The sequence below is a fragment of the Corvus moneduloides genome, chromosome 11 (assembly GCF_009650955.1).
Source record: "Corvus moneduloides isolate bCorMon1 chromosome 11, bCorMon1.pri, whole genome shotgun sequence".
Lineage (NCBI taxonomy): Eukaryota > Metazoa > Chordata > Aves > Passeriformes > Corvidae > Corvus > Corvus moneduloides.
In genome coordinates, this window is record NC_045486.1 from 16,872,718 (window position 1) to 16,888,587 (window position 15,870).

A 15,870-nucleotide genomic window follows, 5' to 3' on the forward strand; every position below is an offset into this window, starting at 1 on the left:
ATAGCTTTTGAGTGAAAATATCCTAGAGTATCTACAGGAATAACAGTAGTCACATCCTACTGAAAAGGAATCAGGAAGGACTTCTCTGCATTTTTGATGCTTGAGATGAAACAACCAAGAAAAAAAGACCCCCAAATTTTAATCAGCCAAAAGAAATCACTTTTCCACCTTCTCTAGAATATCTTTTCCTGCAGTCTCCCTAAGGGTCTTCTGAACATACAGAAATGCAACTTCAAGCCATCTCTAAGAGCAAATTACACAGGATATAATTTTAATACAATTAGCCTTGTGTACCAACCACAATCAAAACTTACTTCCTGATTTTCAAGCCTTCTTCATTGTCAGGCAGGAAGAATTCAAAGGATTTATACTTTTTCACCAAATCTCGACGATACTGACCGACATTGAATTCTGCCAAGAGAAACCAGCATTAGCAGGAGCCAACAACAGTCACATGAAAAGGACACAAGTCATGGCAACTTTGAAGCCAAACTTCCTGCAAGGATAAAACAACTTGGCCTGTAAGAAGTCAATGTATCATACTTCTTTTTGTGTTTTGTGAGGCTTAGAATAGCAAGACAGCAATAAATCTTGGAAATAGCTAAAGAACATTTGGGCTGTAGTCCTGTAGTCACTCCACTTCAGTGGCCATACTGTAGTGCCTTTGTCTGCCAGCTTGCCTGGGCAACAAAAAGGAATTTTTCTCCTCCTTTTCAGGGATTACTCAAAGTCTATAAGGGACTAGTAATGATCATTAATGTAATAATAATTAATAATTATGATTATTAGCTTTTTATACTATGTATATGTGCAGTGAAACAGTATTCAGATAGCACCTCCCAAAACTTACAGCTCTTATTTAAGCAAGGCAGAGCTCTAAATAGAACTAAACAATCTTGCTTTAGGTAAACAAAACTTAAAATTCCAGTAGTGGAAACATTTGTTCAGAACCCTGCTCAAATATTTCTATTCCTTAAGGATTAGTATTTCACAACCCCTGTTCCACTTACTGAGAAAAGAAAAAAAAAAAAAAACAACTGTTAAAAAATAATTTAAAATATCATCCTACATATGAAACAATCTTACTGTGATCTCATAGCAGTGGTCAAAAAACAAAAAACACCTATTCCTATTCCTTATCTGGGCAAAGGTGGAAAACATCCGTGGACAAACACATGTCACAGTATCAGGTATGGGATTAGGGCAAGACAGTTCTGCTTTGCCTCAGAACAGAATGACACTGAACCCTAATTAATTTCATTCAATGGCTCTAAAAGCAGGTCTCTGAAATGCAATTAATGTTTAAGTTGTTTCAGACCTACAGGTCTTTTCTGTGGAACTGCAAAGCTTTTGGTTTTGGTTTTTTTTTTAACATTAAACCACACTGAAGCATTCTGTTTGAGATGCTGCCAAGGTACAACACTATTTGCCAGACTTCATGTCTGGAAAGAGGAAAAGAAGCAGTAGACACAACTATAAGGCTGCAATTAAGAAAAATGACATGGAACAAAAGAGTTCAAGAACCAGCTGCTGTACACAGATCGCTGTCAGGATTGGAGGCAGAGGATAAAGATATAAAAATTATTTTTTTCCCCAAAAGTCAAGTTTTGTTTGAGCTCAGCAGTGTTGATGGAATTTTTTCATGACATGGATTATAGAACAATCCAGGTGATTCTGTGATGGTTTTAATGAGCACTGGCCACAGTGGCTACATGAAAAGGTGGGTCCTTGTTAGGAAAACAGAAGGTGCAAGTAGTTCATATGGCCAGCGATGTCAGACAATAGCCCTTTAAAAATCAAAAATAATGAATTTCATGAGAAGGAATAGTTACTGCCAGAGGGCCATGCACAGCAAAGGAAAAAGTGCTATCTAGTGGGACAATCTTCAGCCTTTATTCTTAGCATCCACGCCTATGGAAAAGTTTCCCAAAGCTAACTGGTATAACAACCACAGCTATTCAAAAAAGCTTCCAATACTTAGTATCTAAAAACCACATTGCAACACAATTCTATTCAGACATCTAATTGACCTCATTTCCTTCAAAAACAGACAAAAGTCCTCTGTACTTTTAACCATTTCAGAGTCTAAACAAGAGAGGATTTTGGAAGGAAGAAAACACAGAAATGATGGCTGAAATGATTCAACCATCACTAACCCTGGGTTATTTACCTCCACCTTCTGTTCTTGAACTCTCCGGCTTGCTTAATGTTACATGAAAAGATGGCATTTATCTTTTCTGTGGTTTACATAACCTCGTAATTTGAACCATCTGTCTCAGAGAACAAGAACTCTTGCTAAATTAAGCACATACTAATTTTAAGACATTAAGAGCCAAAGGGTAGCAGATGTTAGGGCTACTCGATACTGATCCTGTATCAATTCAACCCCACCAACTGGAAGAATTAGGGAAAATGTCATCTGTTCCCTCAGCCAGTCAGTGAGGTGTTCAACATTGACTCAGTAAAATTGCATCACTGAAGACACAAACAGAAGGGCTCTGTGGTTTTCCGAGAACATCCCAAGTCACCCTTTCTAACAAAGACAAACAATACCCAGCAACCCAGGATAGAAGCTCATATGGCAGCTTCATGTTGCACATTTTTGTAAAATTTGGCAACAATGCTCTACCTGTTTTTCATTAGCACAAGTATGTATGTTTCCTGATGTGCTGCTCACAGTAGCCCACGGAATTTTTCCAATAGCTGAGCCAAACCACACCTACAGCAGAATCAGTATTTGGGATATATTCAACCAAGCATGAGCCAGATGTGGGTAATATCTTGTTTGTTGTCCAATACCAGACTTCTGCTTTTCAAAGCTCACACAGTGAAGTGCTCAAACATAATGACATATATAGACATAACACATCTCATAAATTTCAGTTAGATATGTATCTAAAATACAAGGATTTTCTCACCTTGGATATAGGCTAAACTACTTAAGAGTGCTATTCCATTTCAGCCTAATGGATAAAACTGAACTCTTCAACTAGCTGATACTGGTCATCAGAAGGGTTAAACCACATGAAAACAGTCAAAAATCAAGTGATAATTTAAATCCTGTAAACTCTCATATTTAAACAATATAATATATCCCCCATAATGTCTCTTCTAAATAAAGCACATTATCCAAGTTTCTAAAAGCCTAGGAAAACACCAACACAAAAAGTTTCACCCTAGAATCAAAAGGCAGCTTAAATATAGACCAGAACTTTTCATCTTGACTTCTTAGAGCTACTAGGAAATACATGTCTAAATATCCAGCCAAAACTCCACACTTTAGTATGATCTCATATGTTTAATGTCATTTAAATTATTAACTAGGCATAAAACTACTATTACTGCACTGGACACAGGATCACAGCACACTAAAAGTGTCTTGCTCTTCTGCAAGAGAGAGGAGAAGGAAGGGGAGGTGGCTGCTCAGAACCTCGAATGGACTTAGGTTCTGTTTACTGGGCCCACAAGATACCACAGGAGCCCAGCCAGGTCCTTGGCACAGCCAATCTGAGCCATTTCCTGCCCAAAACACACAGATAAATCCTTAAGAAGGTGATAACAAGTGGCAATTGGCTGCCTCAGTCCTTGGGCTTAGTATTTAGACAAAGAATTGCAAGTCATTCCACAAACACAAAGAAGTAGAGAATTGCAAGTAGCACAAAGTTCACAGAGAAAAAAGATGGGAGAAATCTGGAAATTTAACCCAGAAGTGCCGACTGCTCAACTGCTTGTAAACAACATTCCTTTTCACCCACGTGAAGAAAGGAAAAGAAGGAAAAAATAAATAAACAAAAAAAGGGCAGTGTTTAATGATATGGGAAAAAGGTTGATTTAGGCACCTGGCAGAACAAGGAGGTAAAGGGATAGTCAACAGAATTTGACCAATTAACACTTAAAATTTAAACAATAAACACTTAAATGCAGAGTGCCTGTGTATGTTATTGCTTGAAAATACATTAACAAAGCAGAAGGATTTTAAGTAGTCAAACTTGGCAACAAAATTACTGGAAATCAGGTTTATAAACCACCTAACGTTGTGCCCTGTCCTTCTGATGTAAACAAAAATAAATCCATCACCTTTCGTAGGCACTCCAATCCAATTTAAATAGCGTGTCAGCTTCTTCGAGATGTAGGTTTTTCCTCTTGCTGGGAGACCCACCATGACAATCAGAGTAGGGCAATTGGTCATACATACTGGAACAGAAACACAGGAAACCAGGATTTACCATCAACATTCCCATAAAGCAAAGGCTTCTGCTGCAGTGGAAAACCCCTCTCTTTGTGCTCTCTGAGGAGGTGACCACCCAGGCAGCTCATGCACCGTGCCTCCCTGTTTCAGGGGTTCTACAGCAGGACAGTGAACCTGACCACATCTCTTATGCTGAATTTTGGAAGGGCGAGTCAGTGGTAGTGCAATGATGGATGTGTGAGTTGTGAACAGGCAGAAAAGAAGAAATCTGGGTATTTGCACACAGAAACAATACCAAAGAAAAAGGAAAATGACATCTTATGCCCCTGTGTACCTCAGTTCAGTGCTTGCATTGAAAGGAAACAGCAAGGTGTCGGCAATTTTTAAATAATTTTTACATTTTTAAGACAAGACGTAAACACTGTTCAACCTTTTCTTGATTTTGAGCAAAACAAGCATGACAGATGCAGCTTAATACATTATAGTAAGACATGCTACTCACTACTGATTACTTCTCTTTTAAACATAATTAACACTAAAATCTCCCTTGAGCAGAGCTCATTTTGGCTGTTACTAAGAATAAGACACAAGTATTCTACACAATCAAGTACAATAATCTGATATAGAGATATGTACAGAAATACTCTTAATCAAAGCCAGAGCATTTAATTAAAAAAAAAAACACACAACACTATAGCAATTTGAAAGAATTGTATGTATAATCTGAAAACCTTGAGGCATTTCCTTTCAAATCACAAGTTTTTGAACATTTTAGCAGCACAAAACTAAGGATACCTTGCATTAATCTATCACAGCTACACGGAACTGCCTAAAAAGAAAGAAGATATTAAAGCGATGCAGATAACACCAGCTTCCTTCACCCTCTATTTTTAAGGGAATTAATTTCTATATGATCTACATGTGTATCAGTTTCCTCAGTGTCTTGACAGAGAAGACATCCATTCACTGCAAAAGACTGAATCTCAGTGATTAGTTGCAAGGCATAGCTGAACTGTTGTACAAAGCACTGTGATTGCCCAAGATTCCCAAACTTTGGATTGACAAAGTCCCATCCCACAAAGTCATCTGCACAGACCTGGTGCAGATAACTTCACATAACGGATCAAAAAAGAACAAGCAGATCAGCAAAGGCAGATGTGCTATCTTAAAATGCACATTGAAAGACAAAAAAAAAACCACTGAAAGTACACCACTTTTCATCAGGGAGAGGAGGTAAAATGGTACCTAACCTCAAACCCATGAAACAATCAACTACTGCCTGTAATGAAAGCGACAGGGAACTAACGGCAAAGCAAAACAGATCCATCCAAACATGACCGAGTCTCTGGAAGGACATTGATAAAAGCCCTCACAGTCAGTTCCTGTGTGCAGAAGCCTATACCCAAAAAAGATAATAATTTCTTGTCCCTTTTCTATTTGTCATAAATTCAGGCTGTGAAGCCCCTATCCAAGAGAGTGAAGGAAGTCTCTGGGGAAACAACGAAGTCTATGGAATGCCAAGAGCACAGTGCTTATTAAGCTTAACAGCCTTGCTTCCAGCTTGAAGGACAGTGAAATAAAACACTGAGATGAAAGAACCCCCTGAGCCTCTAGAAATTTTAAGAGAATATATTCTTCTTCAAAGCCTGTTCAAAAGGTTATTCACCTGAAATACCTAGCTCGAATTTCGAACAATATTCAGTACAAGCAGTGAAGAAAGAGCTGTAAAAGACAAACCAGAATCTGTACAGAAAGGCTCCATACACAGCCCGAAATCCTGCTCTGCAAGGAACTTGGCTGTAACAGGCTTTTCTACCCATTCCAGGCAGAATTTACCAACTAACTATTCTTAGAGCACCTCTTTTTCTTTTTTTCTTTTTCTGCTGCTAGGGTCAGCCATACAAATTTAAGCTTCTCACAGAACATTTGTCTTCGGGCAATGCAGCAATAAACCTGTACTGGAGCAAAACTGAGGGCTGGGAAGCTGCCATGAAGAGACCTGCAACCCAGTTAAATGGTTGCATCACAGACTACACCAACAGCTAAATTTCTAAATTAAGTCCTACTGCCTGCATGGGTTTGTAATAGATTTTCTAACCAAGCAGCAAACCAGATCAACACAACTACAACATGCACAAGGGACATTCACTGTGCCAGTCTGCTATCACCTGCATTTTTACATGTCTTTCCTCAAAGAAAGTACAAAACCAACAAAGCTGCCTTTGTCCCACACGTCCAGTTTAACAGGCACATCTCACCTGTTACTCCAATCTCTCTGGTGGGTAACCACAGAGCAGAAACCAAGAGAATTATCCCAATCAAACAACTGGCAATCCTACTCTCATTAGGTGCCAGGCTGACCAAGAGTGCTTTTACTCTATAGGCAGATGCCCCTGAGTTTATAAGGGGGAATATCACTGATCCCAGTGATCCCAAATAATCTGCTTTTACAAAATGCCACAGCCATGTGAACAACACTGCAAAGCACATGGTGCTACAGGATATGCCACCCTCAGTGCCTGTCTTTAACAAGAGGGTGGCAGTCCATAGTTTAAAATTCAGAGCATTAAAAAATGTTTGGTGTTCTGGATTAGATGGCCACCAGTGGCTGCAGCCTCATCCACCTGCACAGGTGGCACTTTGTGACAAACACTCCTGTGCATTGGGAAGAAGAAGCCAAAGGCACCTGTGCTGGCCAAAACAGCACATTCACAGCTAAATGGCAGGATAAAAGCACATCAATAAATAAAAAAGCACACAAAAGCTACTTCACTTCTTCTGTACCTCAGTGTAGCATTCTCAACACACACAAGACTCAGCACAGCAGAATTTCTTTCCTCCGGTGATCTTGTGTAATTAACAAGGCTTAATTTCGATCATTAGCTCAGTAAAAAAGTTAAGACCAGAACAGAATGGGAAATTCTGAGGATGTATCAAATACTCCAAAGAAATCAATTATCTTTCACTTTATCTAAACCACAGCTTTCTCAACAGAATATTGCCAACACTCACTGCAAGGAGGGAGGAATATTCATTCCCATAAAGGTATTTTCAGTGTCAGTGTCTCATGGCTTACATTTTTCCTTGAAGAAATGTAAGCAAGTTTGACATGAGGAAGTAGACTGATAAAAATAGCCAAACATACCACAGGTTACATGTACGTAACTCTTCATTTCCCAGTGGCACAGTGTTCAATCCCCCTTTTCACAGCACCTCACCATCACTCAATTTATATTAAAAAAAACTTCCAGTACAAAAGTAGTTACAAGTGTGTGAGTTAGAACCAAGGCAGACCCCTAAGGGCAGCTTTCTCTTCACTCCTTACCCACTGGATTGTCTGGTTTATGTCCAGAAATATCTCTACATGGTCTAGTCTCCAGAAAAAAACCTCATTTTTCACTACTACTTCACATATATAACTCCTAAGGGTTTCTGACTGCCCCAAGCTGTGGATGTGCCATCAACATGTGCCTCTAATTTTGTTAGAGGAACATGTGCACTCAGAACAGTAAAACAAAACTTACAGGCTGTACCCCATCATTTGCTAAAGATGCTCTAAGACTTTAGTCAGCTTCTTCTTTAAAATAGAAGTTTGTAATATATGCATTTAAGAGTGCATGTTTATAAGCAGCACCGCCAAAGAGGGAAAAACACACCCAAAATACCAATCAGAGAGGGAAAATGGCCAAGTAATGAAGTGCTGCAACTGAAGCAAAGTCATTATCCCAGTTTAATATTTCTTAAACATTAAAGAACAGCACAGCAAGTTGCAGCTCGAGAGTACAATTATGACTGCCTGCCCTTCTAAAGTTTAAGACTTAACAGTCAAGGAAAGAAGAAATTACATGCTTATTATCTGCCTCTTAGACTCTATTGTGAAACAATGCAAATGCAAAAGAAGGTTGTGAAACCAAACTGGGACATGGAATAATCTAGATCAGCTGTGCTGCAATTCATCAGCACTCTAAACTCATGGATCTTGTGAAACCAGAGTCAAGAGTTGATATTTTCCAGGTTCACTTACTACCAAACAAATTATCAGCTGTCCTTTCCTTTCACCCAGAATCAGATTTTGCTTTTTCCTTATATGCATTAAGGACGGATATTTTTTGTATCAAGCTGCTACTGTTAGAGATCTGAAGTTTACAGAGTATTCTTGCAGTTTCTATGGCCTTCAATTCAAGGCCTGTTCGCCAAAAATCCAATACTATTTAGAGGCTCATACACAAATATCTGACTTTAAGCCAACACAACCACCCTTCCAAATAAGGTTAGCCCTATGTGTTTTAGCCATCACTTATCCAAGTTAACCATTGCTAATGCATTGGATCCTTTTGATCAATGATGACAACCAGTCTCCCTTCTTTGCATCCATCCCATAAGGATGAGTTCCCCATCCTGCTGTTCTTCCTGAAAAGAATCTGCTCCTAGACCTAAAGAAATCCATTATCTTCTAATTTGTCTCTCCTCTTTCTGTCCAAACTACCAGTTTTTAACATCACCTTGGTACAAGGGATCCAGAATTCACATTTGTCCCCTGACCAGCCTTGTGCCACCAGCTGCTCCGACCTGCTCTGTCATCCACTCCTTCAAGGTTACCATTTGCTTCCTACAGCTTTGATGCCAACAGCAATGATCCCATCACACATCCTGCTCCTTGGGCACTATCCTCACCTCATTCACTCTCCTATTTTCAGTTCCTAGGATTAGGAGCATAAATACACACAAGCAACATGTGCTCAAAGGGTAGAGTTCTTTAGAGCACAGATAATAATTTGATACTTTTTTTTTTTGGATGTGCATTGCTACTGCTGTACCAACAGCAAATGACAATTATTAGAATGACCAAATTTCAGCAGCTGTAGGGAAACAAGGCATTTAACGGTAGTGGGGGAATGTTTAACCACAGGAAGTTCACTATTTATCTCTCACTATAAACATCCTCTGCTGGCCTCCCCAAACAACTTTCACTAGACCCTACTTGGCTATTTATTTTTCATGTCCATGTTTACAGCCCATTGCTTGATTCAGAGCTTAAAGCAATCTCAACATCCAATGCCAAGAAGAGCTTTAATTCAATCTATTTACAGACAAAACTTTTCACAAGTGACCACAAAAGGCAAGCCACAGCTATTAATAACAATATGCACTTTCAGTGCCTTCAGGTGTGACTTTGGAAGGTCATCAGAACAGCTACCTTGGCTGTACCAGTGCCACCAGCTGTAAAAGCTGCCTGCTCAGTAGGCTGCACACGGACACAACTCCTCCTTGAAGACCTTGTAATGCACAGACTGAAAGAACTGGCCCTTCAAAGGCCTGGGACAGCTAAACCCTGGCACAGCTCAACAGATTTCTTCTTCCCCACACAACTGTAGTTGCTACAACTTTCAGAAAATCACACTAAGAACAGTGAAGTCCTTTCGTAGACAAATCTGCCAAGTCCTTAACTGGCAGTGTGTACAATTCTGCTCATCCACCTTCTAGAAGGATAAAGACTAAAGGTGGATAAAGTTCAGCAGCATGAAGGAGAAAATAAAAATCCCAACCAAAGGAGACTGAAAGAGTTCACCTTGTTTAGCCAAGAAACTCAGAACACAGAGTAACTAACTTCACTTCTTCCACTGTAAGGCTACATTTAAGGACAAGAAAACCACTTCCACCTTGAGCTAGTATTTTTGGAACAGTAACGTTGGACACAGTTACCTGAAGCAGCAGAGAACGGGAACGCATCAGCCCAGCACAGCCCCAAACCACCCATCTAGGCAGTCCATCCTGAGCTGCCCAGCACAGCTACAGCACTCACAGCTCACACTGCCTCACCAGAACACAGGACAACACAAGATACATGGAAATCTTATGGAAAAAGAGCTCTGCAACACACTTGCATGGGAAAAATTACAAAGTGTTCTCAGTATGCTGAAACGAGATAGGTGGTTTTATGAAGGAAGAGTAACTTCTGCTCTTTCGCAGGCTGTTTGTAATTCTTATGTAGCGCAAATTACTGCAGACTTGTTATGGGTAGGGCTGCAAAAGGATTAAAAGAAAAAAATTGCAAACCTTTTTCCAGCAAAAGTTTTTTTTTCATTTATAAGGGGTCTTAGGCATTAAACTTACAGCCCTACAAAAAATCCCACAGGCATGTGAAATATTTTTTAACTTATAGTCAAGTGAAGCTAAATAATTCTGCCAAGAAGACTCTGTACATCATCAAATTACACATGACCCATATGCAATTCTGTTCTTGGGTTTGGTTGGGGTTTGGGGATTTTTTTGTAAACCAGTATCTGTGTCAGAGCTATAACATTTTCCTCTGTTTGGAAAAGAGATGCCACATTAAGGCTAAAATTAAGTCATCTCCTTAGGATGTTTACAAAAGCACTTACACACATTTTCTGACCCTCTTCCTATTTCAGCACTCATCTCAACCTACTATGGGTTCAGATGCTGCAGTAACTCAGTTCCCACAGAAACACGCTCCTGCCTGCTTGCCCAGCACACAAGAGAGTTTGGGGCGGGTTTTTGGGGGGTATTTTTGGGGGTTTTTTTTAGCAAGGGCTGGACCAAAGCAAGAGCAGAGAGAGCCAAGGCTACAGCCCATGGATTCCTGCCACACCGGCAGAGCCTCAGCTCTGTCATCAGAGCCTCTTTGCATGACAAATACAAACATTTCCACACGACAAAGCCCCTTTTGTCTGCAAAACTGCCGTGTACTGGACCTCAGTTACTTAAGTAAGGGGGGGAAATGAAAGAAAGAGAGGGAAAAAACAACCTGTGAGGCAAAGTTTGTTAATGAACTATGGTTTACAAACGCCACAGCCGAAGTCTCAGGAGGCTGATGACTTGGTTGGCTGCACCTCAAAATACGGGAAGTCATTAACTCATACAACAGATGGGCTGATACAGCACTGGCCTTAAAGGAAAAAAAAAAACCAAAAGGAACACAACAACCAAAACAAGAACACAGTGACATTTTTAGGCCTCTCTCTAAGACGAATATACTGAATATAAACGCTCCCTGACACCAGAGCGTCTAATAAATTAAAAACCCAAACAAACCCGCAAAACATCAACAAAAGCAACCAGAAAACATATTCCTTCCAGCCGAGCTTCCCTGCCTTCCGCCGGGCACAGAGCCAGCAGCTTCGGGGCTCGACCCTCCACGGGGGACCCGCGACCGCCGCCCCCGCAGCCCCCGGCAGTGACCGACCCAGAGCGCCCGGGCTCGGCTCCGTCCCCTCGCAGCCCGACCCGACCGGCCCGGGAGGGTGCCGGGGCTGCCGGGCCCGGCCGCGCCGCTCACCGCCGCGCTGCGCGCTGTGCCCCGCGGGCAGCCCGTTGTCGTAGGGCTCCCACGTCTTCTGCAGCGGGTTCTGCGTGAGCTCCCGCGCCGCCGGTGCCGCCGCCATCCTCGGCCGCTCCCGGCTCCCACCGCAGTGGCGGCGGGCGGGGCGCGCCGGGGCCGCCCCCGGGGCAGGGCCGGCGGGGGAAGCCGCAGCCCCGCGGTGCCCCAGGCACGGGGGAGCAGCCCCGGGGCCACCGAGACCCCCGCGGGAAGGACCCGGCCCGGGCAAGGGTCGTGCTGCGAGCGGGTGACTCCGCTGTGTGCGGCTGCTGCGCTGCTCTGGCTGCAGGGAACACCACGCTGCCTCTGAAAAGCCTTTTTTTTTTTTAAACAAAAAACAACACAAAACCTAAAAATAGCACGCCCAGGGAGCGTGCAGTGAGTTTTAAGTCATGCATTGAGTGATACATTTTTCCAATTAAATTCTGTTTTGGCCTGAAGGTCAAATTAATAGCGATGCAAAGAAACATAAAACATAGATTTCCTACATCCTATTTGGCTCCCAAAAAAAAGCTGTTGACAAATGGCCCTGGGAAGCTGCAGCGAGAGCAGTGGTTTGACTAAATAGGACACCCAGCTGTCACCTTTCCACATCACCTTTATCAGCTTTACAGCTTGGTTTGGAAACCCACTTCATTAACTGGGCTGAGCAGTCCTAAAAAAGCTCAGTATTTCACATATATGCACCTCTACATCCATATATTTTACAGAAAATAAACACGACGCACTGAAAATACAGTAGTGAAGTGCAATACACATTTCCATTATTAATCACACCATTATTACGACACTGGCCTAAACACAAGTGAAGGCCAGCACATACTTTCTTTTTTAATACTAACCAGACTCTGATCACCTGAGGACCATTTTTGGTTTTTCTGTTCTATTACAAACTAAAATGTACCTTTCTAAATAACAAAAAATCAGTTCTCAGAAACATTTGGCAAGACACCTCTGGGAGAGTTAGCACTATTTTTCCAGAACCATGTTTGCTTGACCTGCTTTTCCCTCTGTTCCAAGTTATTTCCTTCTCTTCAATACCAATTTTCCACTCTAGCTGCCCTACGCTATATTTTTACCCAAGATTTTCTTCCTGATTTTGTTTTGAGTCAATAGCTGATGTGAGCAGAGGGGCTACAGGAGTTACATCCCAAGGATCAGAAAACGAGAAGCAGAGAGAGAGAGGTTTTGAATGCTTAAAAGCTTCTTGGTTTCTTCTGTGAACTGTGTGTTTACTTCCAACAGTTGCCAAAAGAGGTGTGAGCAGGAACAGTTCAATCTCTGTCCCAGGTTCGTCCCAGAAGTCTGTCTCCTGTGCACACACAGAATGTTGCAACACACAGGTGACAGACTCCAGGGTAGAGTCCAGCATCAGGACGTCCCCACCTCACCCTCCTGTGATCACAGCAAGGGCGACACCAAGATCCTCAAGCTTTCCTAACAGTGCCTCCAGTAAAGCCAGGAGAGTCCACAACAGATGTAATATTAACAGAAATAAGAGATTAACAGGAATGCAAATTTATAAACCACACTTCTCAGGCTGATTTTACATAAATTAAGTAGAAAACTTATTCAATCCTTCCAGTCTCTAGAAACAAAGTTTGTATTTCCTTTCTACAAATCCACACGCTGCACAAGAACTGGAAGACCACTCACACACCTGCCTCGAGCCAAGAACACTGACCTGATGTTGTTCATACAAGAATAGCATTTTTCAGAAGTCTGCAGCATGAAGGACCACATTTCTACGTCTCCTCCTCAAAGCACCAGGCACACTGCCAGTTAATTAATTCTCTTCTGCTCAGGTAGATTCAAACCAGTGGCCCCTGCACAAAACTTCAGTTAAGGGTTTGTCCAGGTGTCTGCAATAACATCACAGGTGTGCAGAGACACCTGCTAGCCTTTGTTTTTGTAAGGCAAAAAGTTCAGCTCGGTTGAGGATAAGCTTATGTGATTATGGTATTGATCCAACTTATTCTAGGGTTAGTTGTTTTGTGGTTTGTTTTTAAACCTCAGTGCAGTAATGAGCTATTTGACCAAGGACATAGAGAAAGCAAATACAGATATCTTGCGCCACTCCTGAGGTCTCATTTCATAACACAGTTTACAAGGGCACTACATTCAGTTCCTGGGAAAAGACAGAACAAGTGTTGCTCGTTAGATTCCCAATAAATAACAGAGATCACCTTCTGCATAATCTCATTACCATCAGCTGCTGTCTTAATGCAAAGGCTGGAGGAGCAGAGCTGATGGCTGCAGGTGAAGAGCTGGAGACCCAGCTTCCTTTGCTACAGGGAAAACCATGAACAAGCCTTTACCTTGTGTTTTACACAAAGCATCTGCTCTCAGGGCCATGCTGAGCAGAGCGCTTACCTGAGAAACTACTTCTCTCCCGAGGCAAAACGTCAAGGGGAAGGGCACTCTTGGAAAATGAACTGCAGCATGGAAATAACGTGCTTGAGCCAAGTGATAAAGTTACACTCGCTCCTTAGAAACAACTGGCTGACAAGACTCCTGTCCCTAAACTTAGGGTTTAATGCCTAGAGCAAATGGTAATTATTTAGAGACAGGAAGAAATAAAAAAGACTGAATCAAGGTTTCTACTTGATCCTACAGAAACCCAACTTGTATCTATAAACACGCTGTATCATATGGCAGCCATATAATCCAAGTTTCACAATACACGCAAGTAACTTCCATGTATCTCATTTCCCTAGTAAAGATATCACTTTTCAGTCTGACAGCCCATAAAACATCCATAAACCACCCAACATCTCATCTTCCCATCCTTCCACCATCTCTCTGGCAGCACACACTTGCTACTTGGAACAGGGAAATAAGACTTTCCAGTCTCCCAGGTGCCCACGCCCTCAGCACACGGAGCACACGCAGCTCACGGCAAACCCACCCACGGGCCCTCGAGCAGCGCGGAGGATGCGAGCGAGAGCCGAGACCCAGGAGGGATTTGCCGGCACGCCGAGACATGGGCACAGCCAGAGGTCACTCAGGAGGGTTCTGCAGCACCGGAGCGTTCCGGCAGCTCTCCCGCATCACCGAGCCCTTCCGCGGGGCCGCTGGCTGCGCTAGGCCCGGGGCACCCCGCGGGCACCGGGCACACCCCGCGGGCACCGGGCACACCGGGCACACCCCGCGGGCACCGGGCACACCCCGCGGGCACCGGGCACACCGGGCACACCCCGCGGGCACCGGGCACACCCCGCGGGCACCGGGCACACCGGGCACACCCCGCGGGCACCGGGCACACCCCTCAGGCTCCCGGCGGGGCCGGCACCGCCCGGGCCGCCAGGCGGCGCCCTGGCCCCTCCGCGGACACTGCGCGGGCGCGCAGGCGCCCCCTGGTGGCTGCGGCGAGCGGGGGGACAGCGGCGAGCGGGGGGACAGCGGCGAGCGGGGGGACAGCGGCGAGCGGGGGGACAGCGGTGAGCGGGGGGACAGCGGCGAGCGGGGGGACAGCGGCGCTGGCCGTCCCTGTGCTGATGCTTCGGTGCTCAGAACGGCTCTAAGCCTGCCGAGCCGCCCGTGCCCAAGCAGGTCTCCCGGAAAAAGGAATTCCCTGTTACGCTTCCGAAATGTATTGTCACAGCCAAGTGACACCGGGATCGCCGTGCCAGGAGATAGCAAAGCTCCGCAGAAGTAAAATACATCAGGACTTGGCTTTTAGGCACATAAGGTAGAGCCAGAGGTTACAGAAAGCTACAGGGAAGGAAAGTCCGTCTACCAGCCCTGAGTTATTTTCCCCTCCAAATGAAAAAAAAATATATTGGGAGGAGTGAGTCCACATGCAGAACTAAATAGCCCCACTTCTTTCTAGATATTAAACACCAACAAATTGTATTTCACCATTAACCTATTACTTCAATTTCTCTAAAGCACTTCTCCTTCCACTAAGTCGTGAGATATACTTTTCAACCCTGCATTCTCAGCTACTTACTTTGACAAAATCCATAGTATTTGACCTCTACACATGCAACTGGCAATAATCAGGTGGAAAAACCTAAATCCAAACCTTCTCTATTGCAACTGGCAGGTTACTGTTCTAGCTCAAAGCGACAAACAGGAACTAGTTTAAATTATTCTATCTTAACATTGGTATCTGCATTTTCCTCATATGGCAAGAGTGAGAGGAGGAGAGATCAGAGTTTAAATCCTTATCCCCCTTTAAGAAGGTGCAGAGACAGGGCTGTGAGGCCATCCAGTTACAGGTACTCTAAAAGACATCACCCTCAGCACAGCACCAGCTTTGTTTCGGCACAACTTGAGACACAGAGGAACACAGACCTTGCAATGATCATTACATACATCTGTTACTCAAGAAATA

At 43.3% G+C, this 15,870-nt stretch overlaps 1 protein-coding gene across 9 annotated transcripts in view; it reads right to left on the bottom strand.

Annotated features, from left to right (window-relative positions):
* Window positions 1-15,870, bottom strand: part of LOC116449191 (6-phosphofructo-2-kinase/fructose-2,6-bisphosphatase 4) — a 56,237-nt gene that overhangs the window by 23,828 nt on the left and 16,539 nt on the right. For 5 of the 9 annotated variants that reach the window (XM_032120419.1, XM_032120411.1, XM_032120416.1 and 2 more), the window contains exons 2-3: window positions 4,078-4,194; window positions 315-411 (exon numbers count right to left, since the gene is read on the bottom strand). In XM_032120419.1, coding sequence (XP_031976310.1) covers window positions 315-411; window positions 4,078-4,189 — 209 coding nt within the window. In that variant the 5' untranslated portion in view covers window positions 4,190-4,194. The other 4 variants (XM_032120413.1, XM_032120420.1, XM_032120418.1 and 1 more) reach the window with 4 other exon arrangements.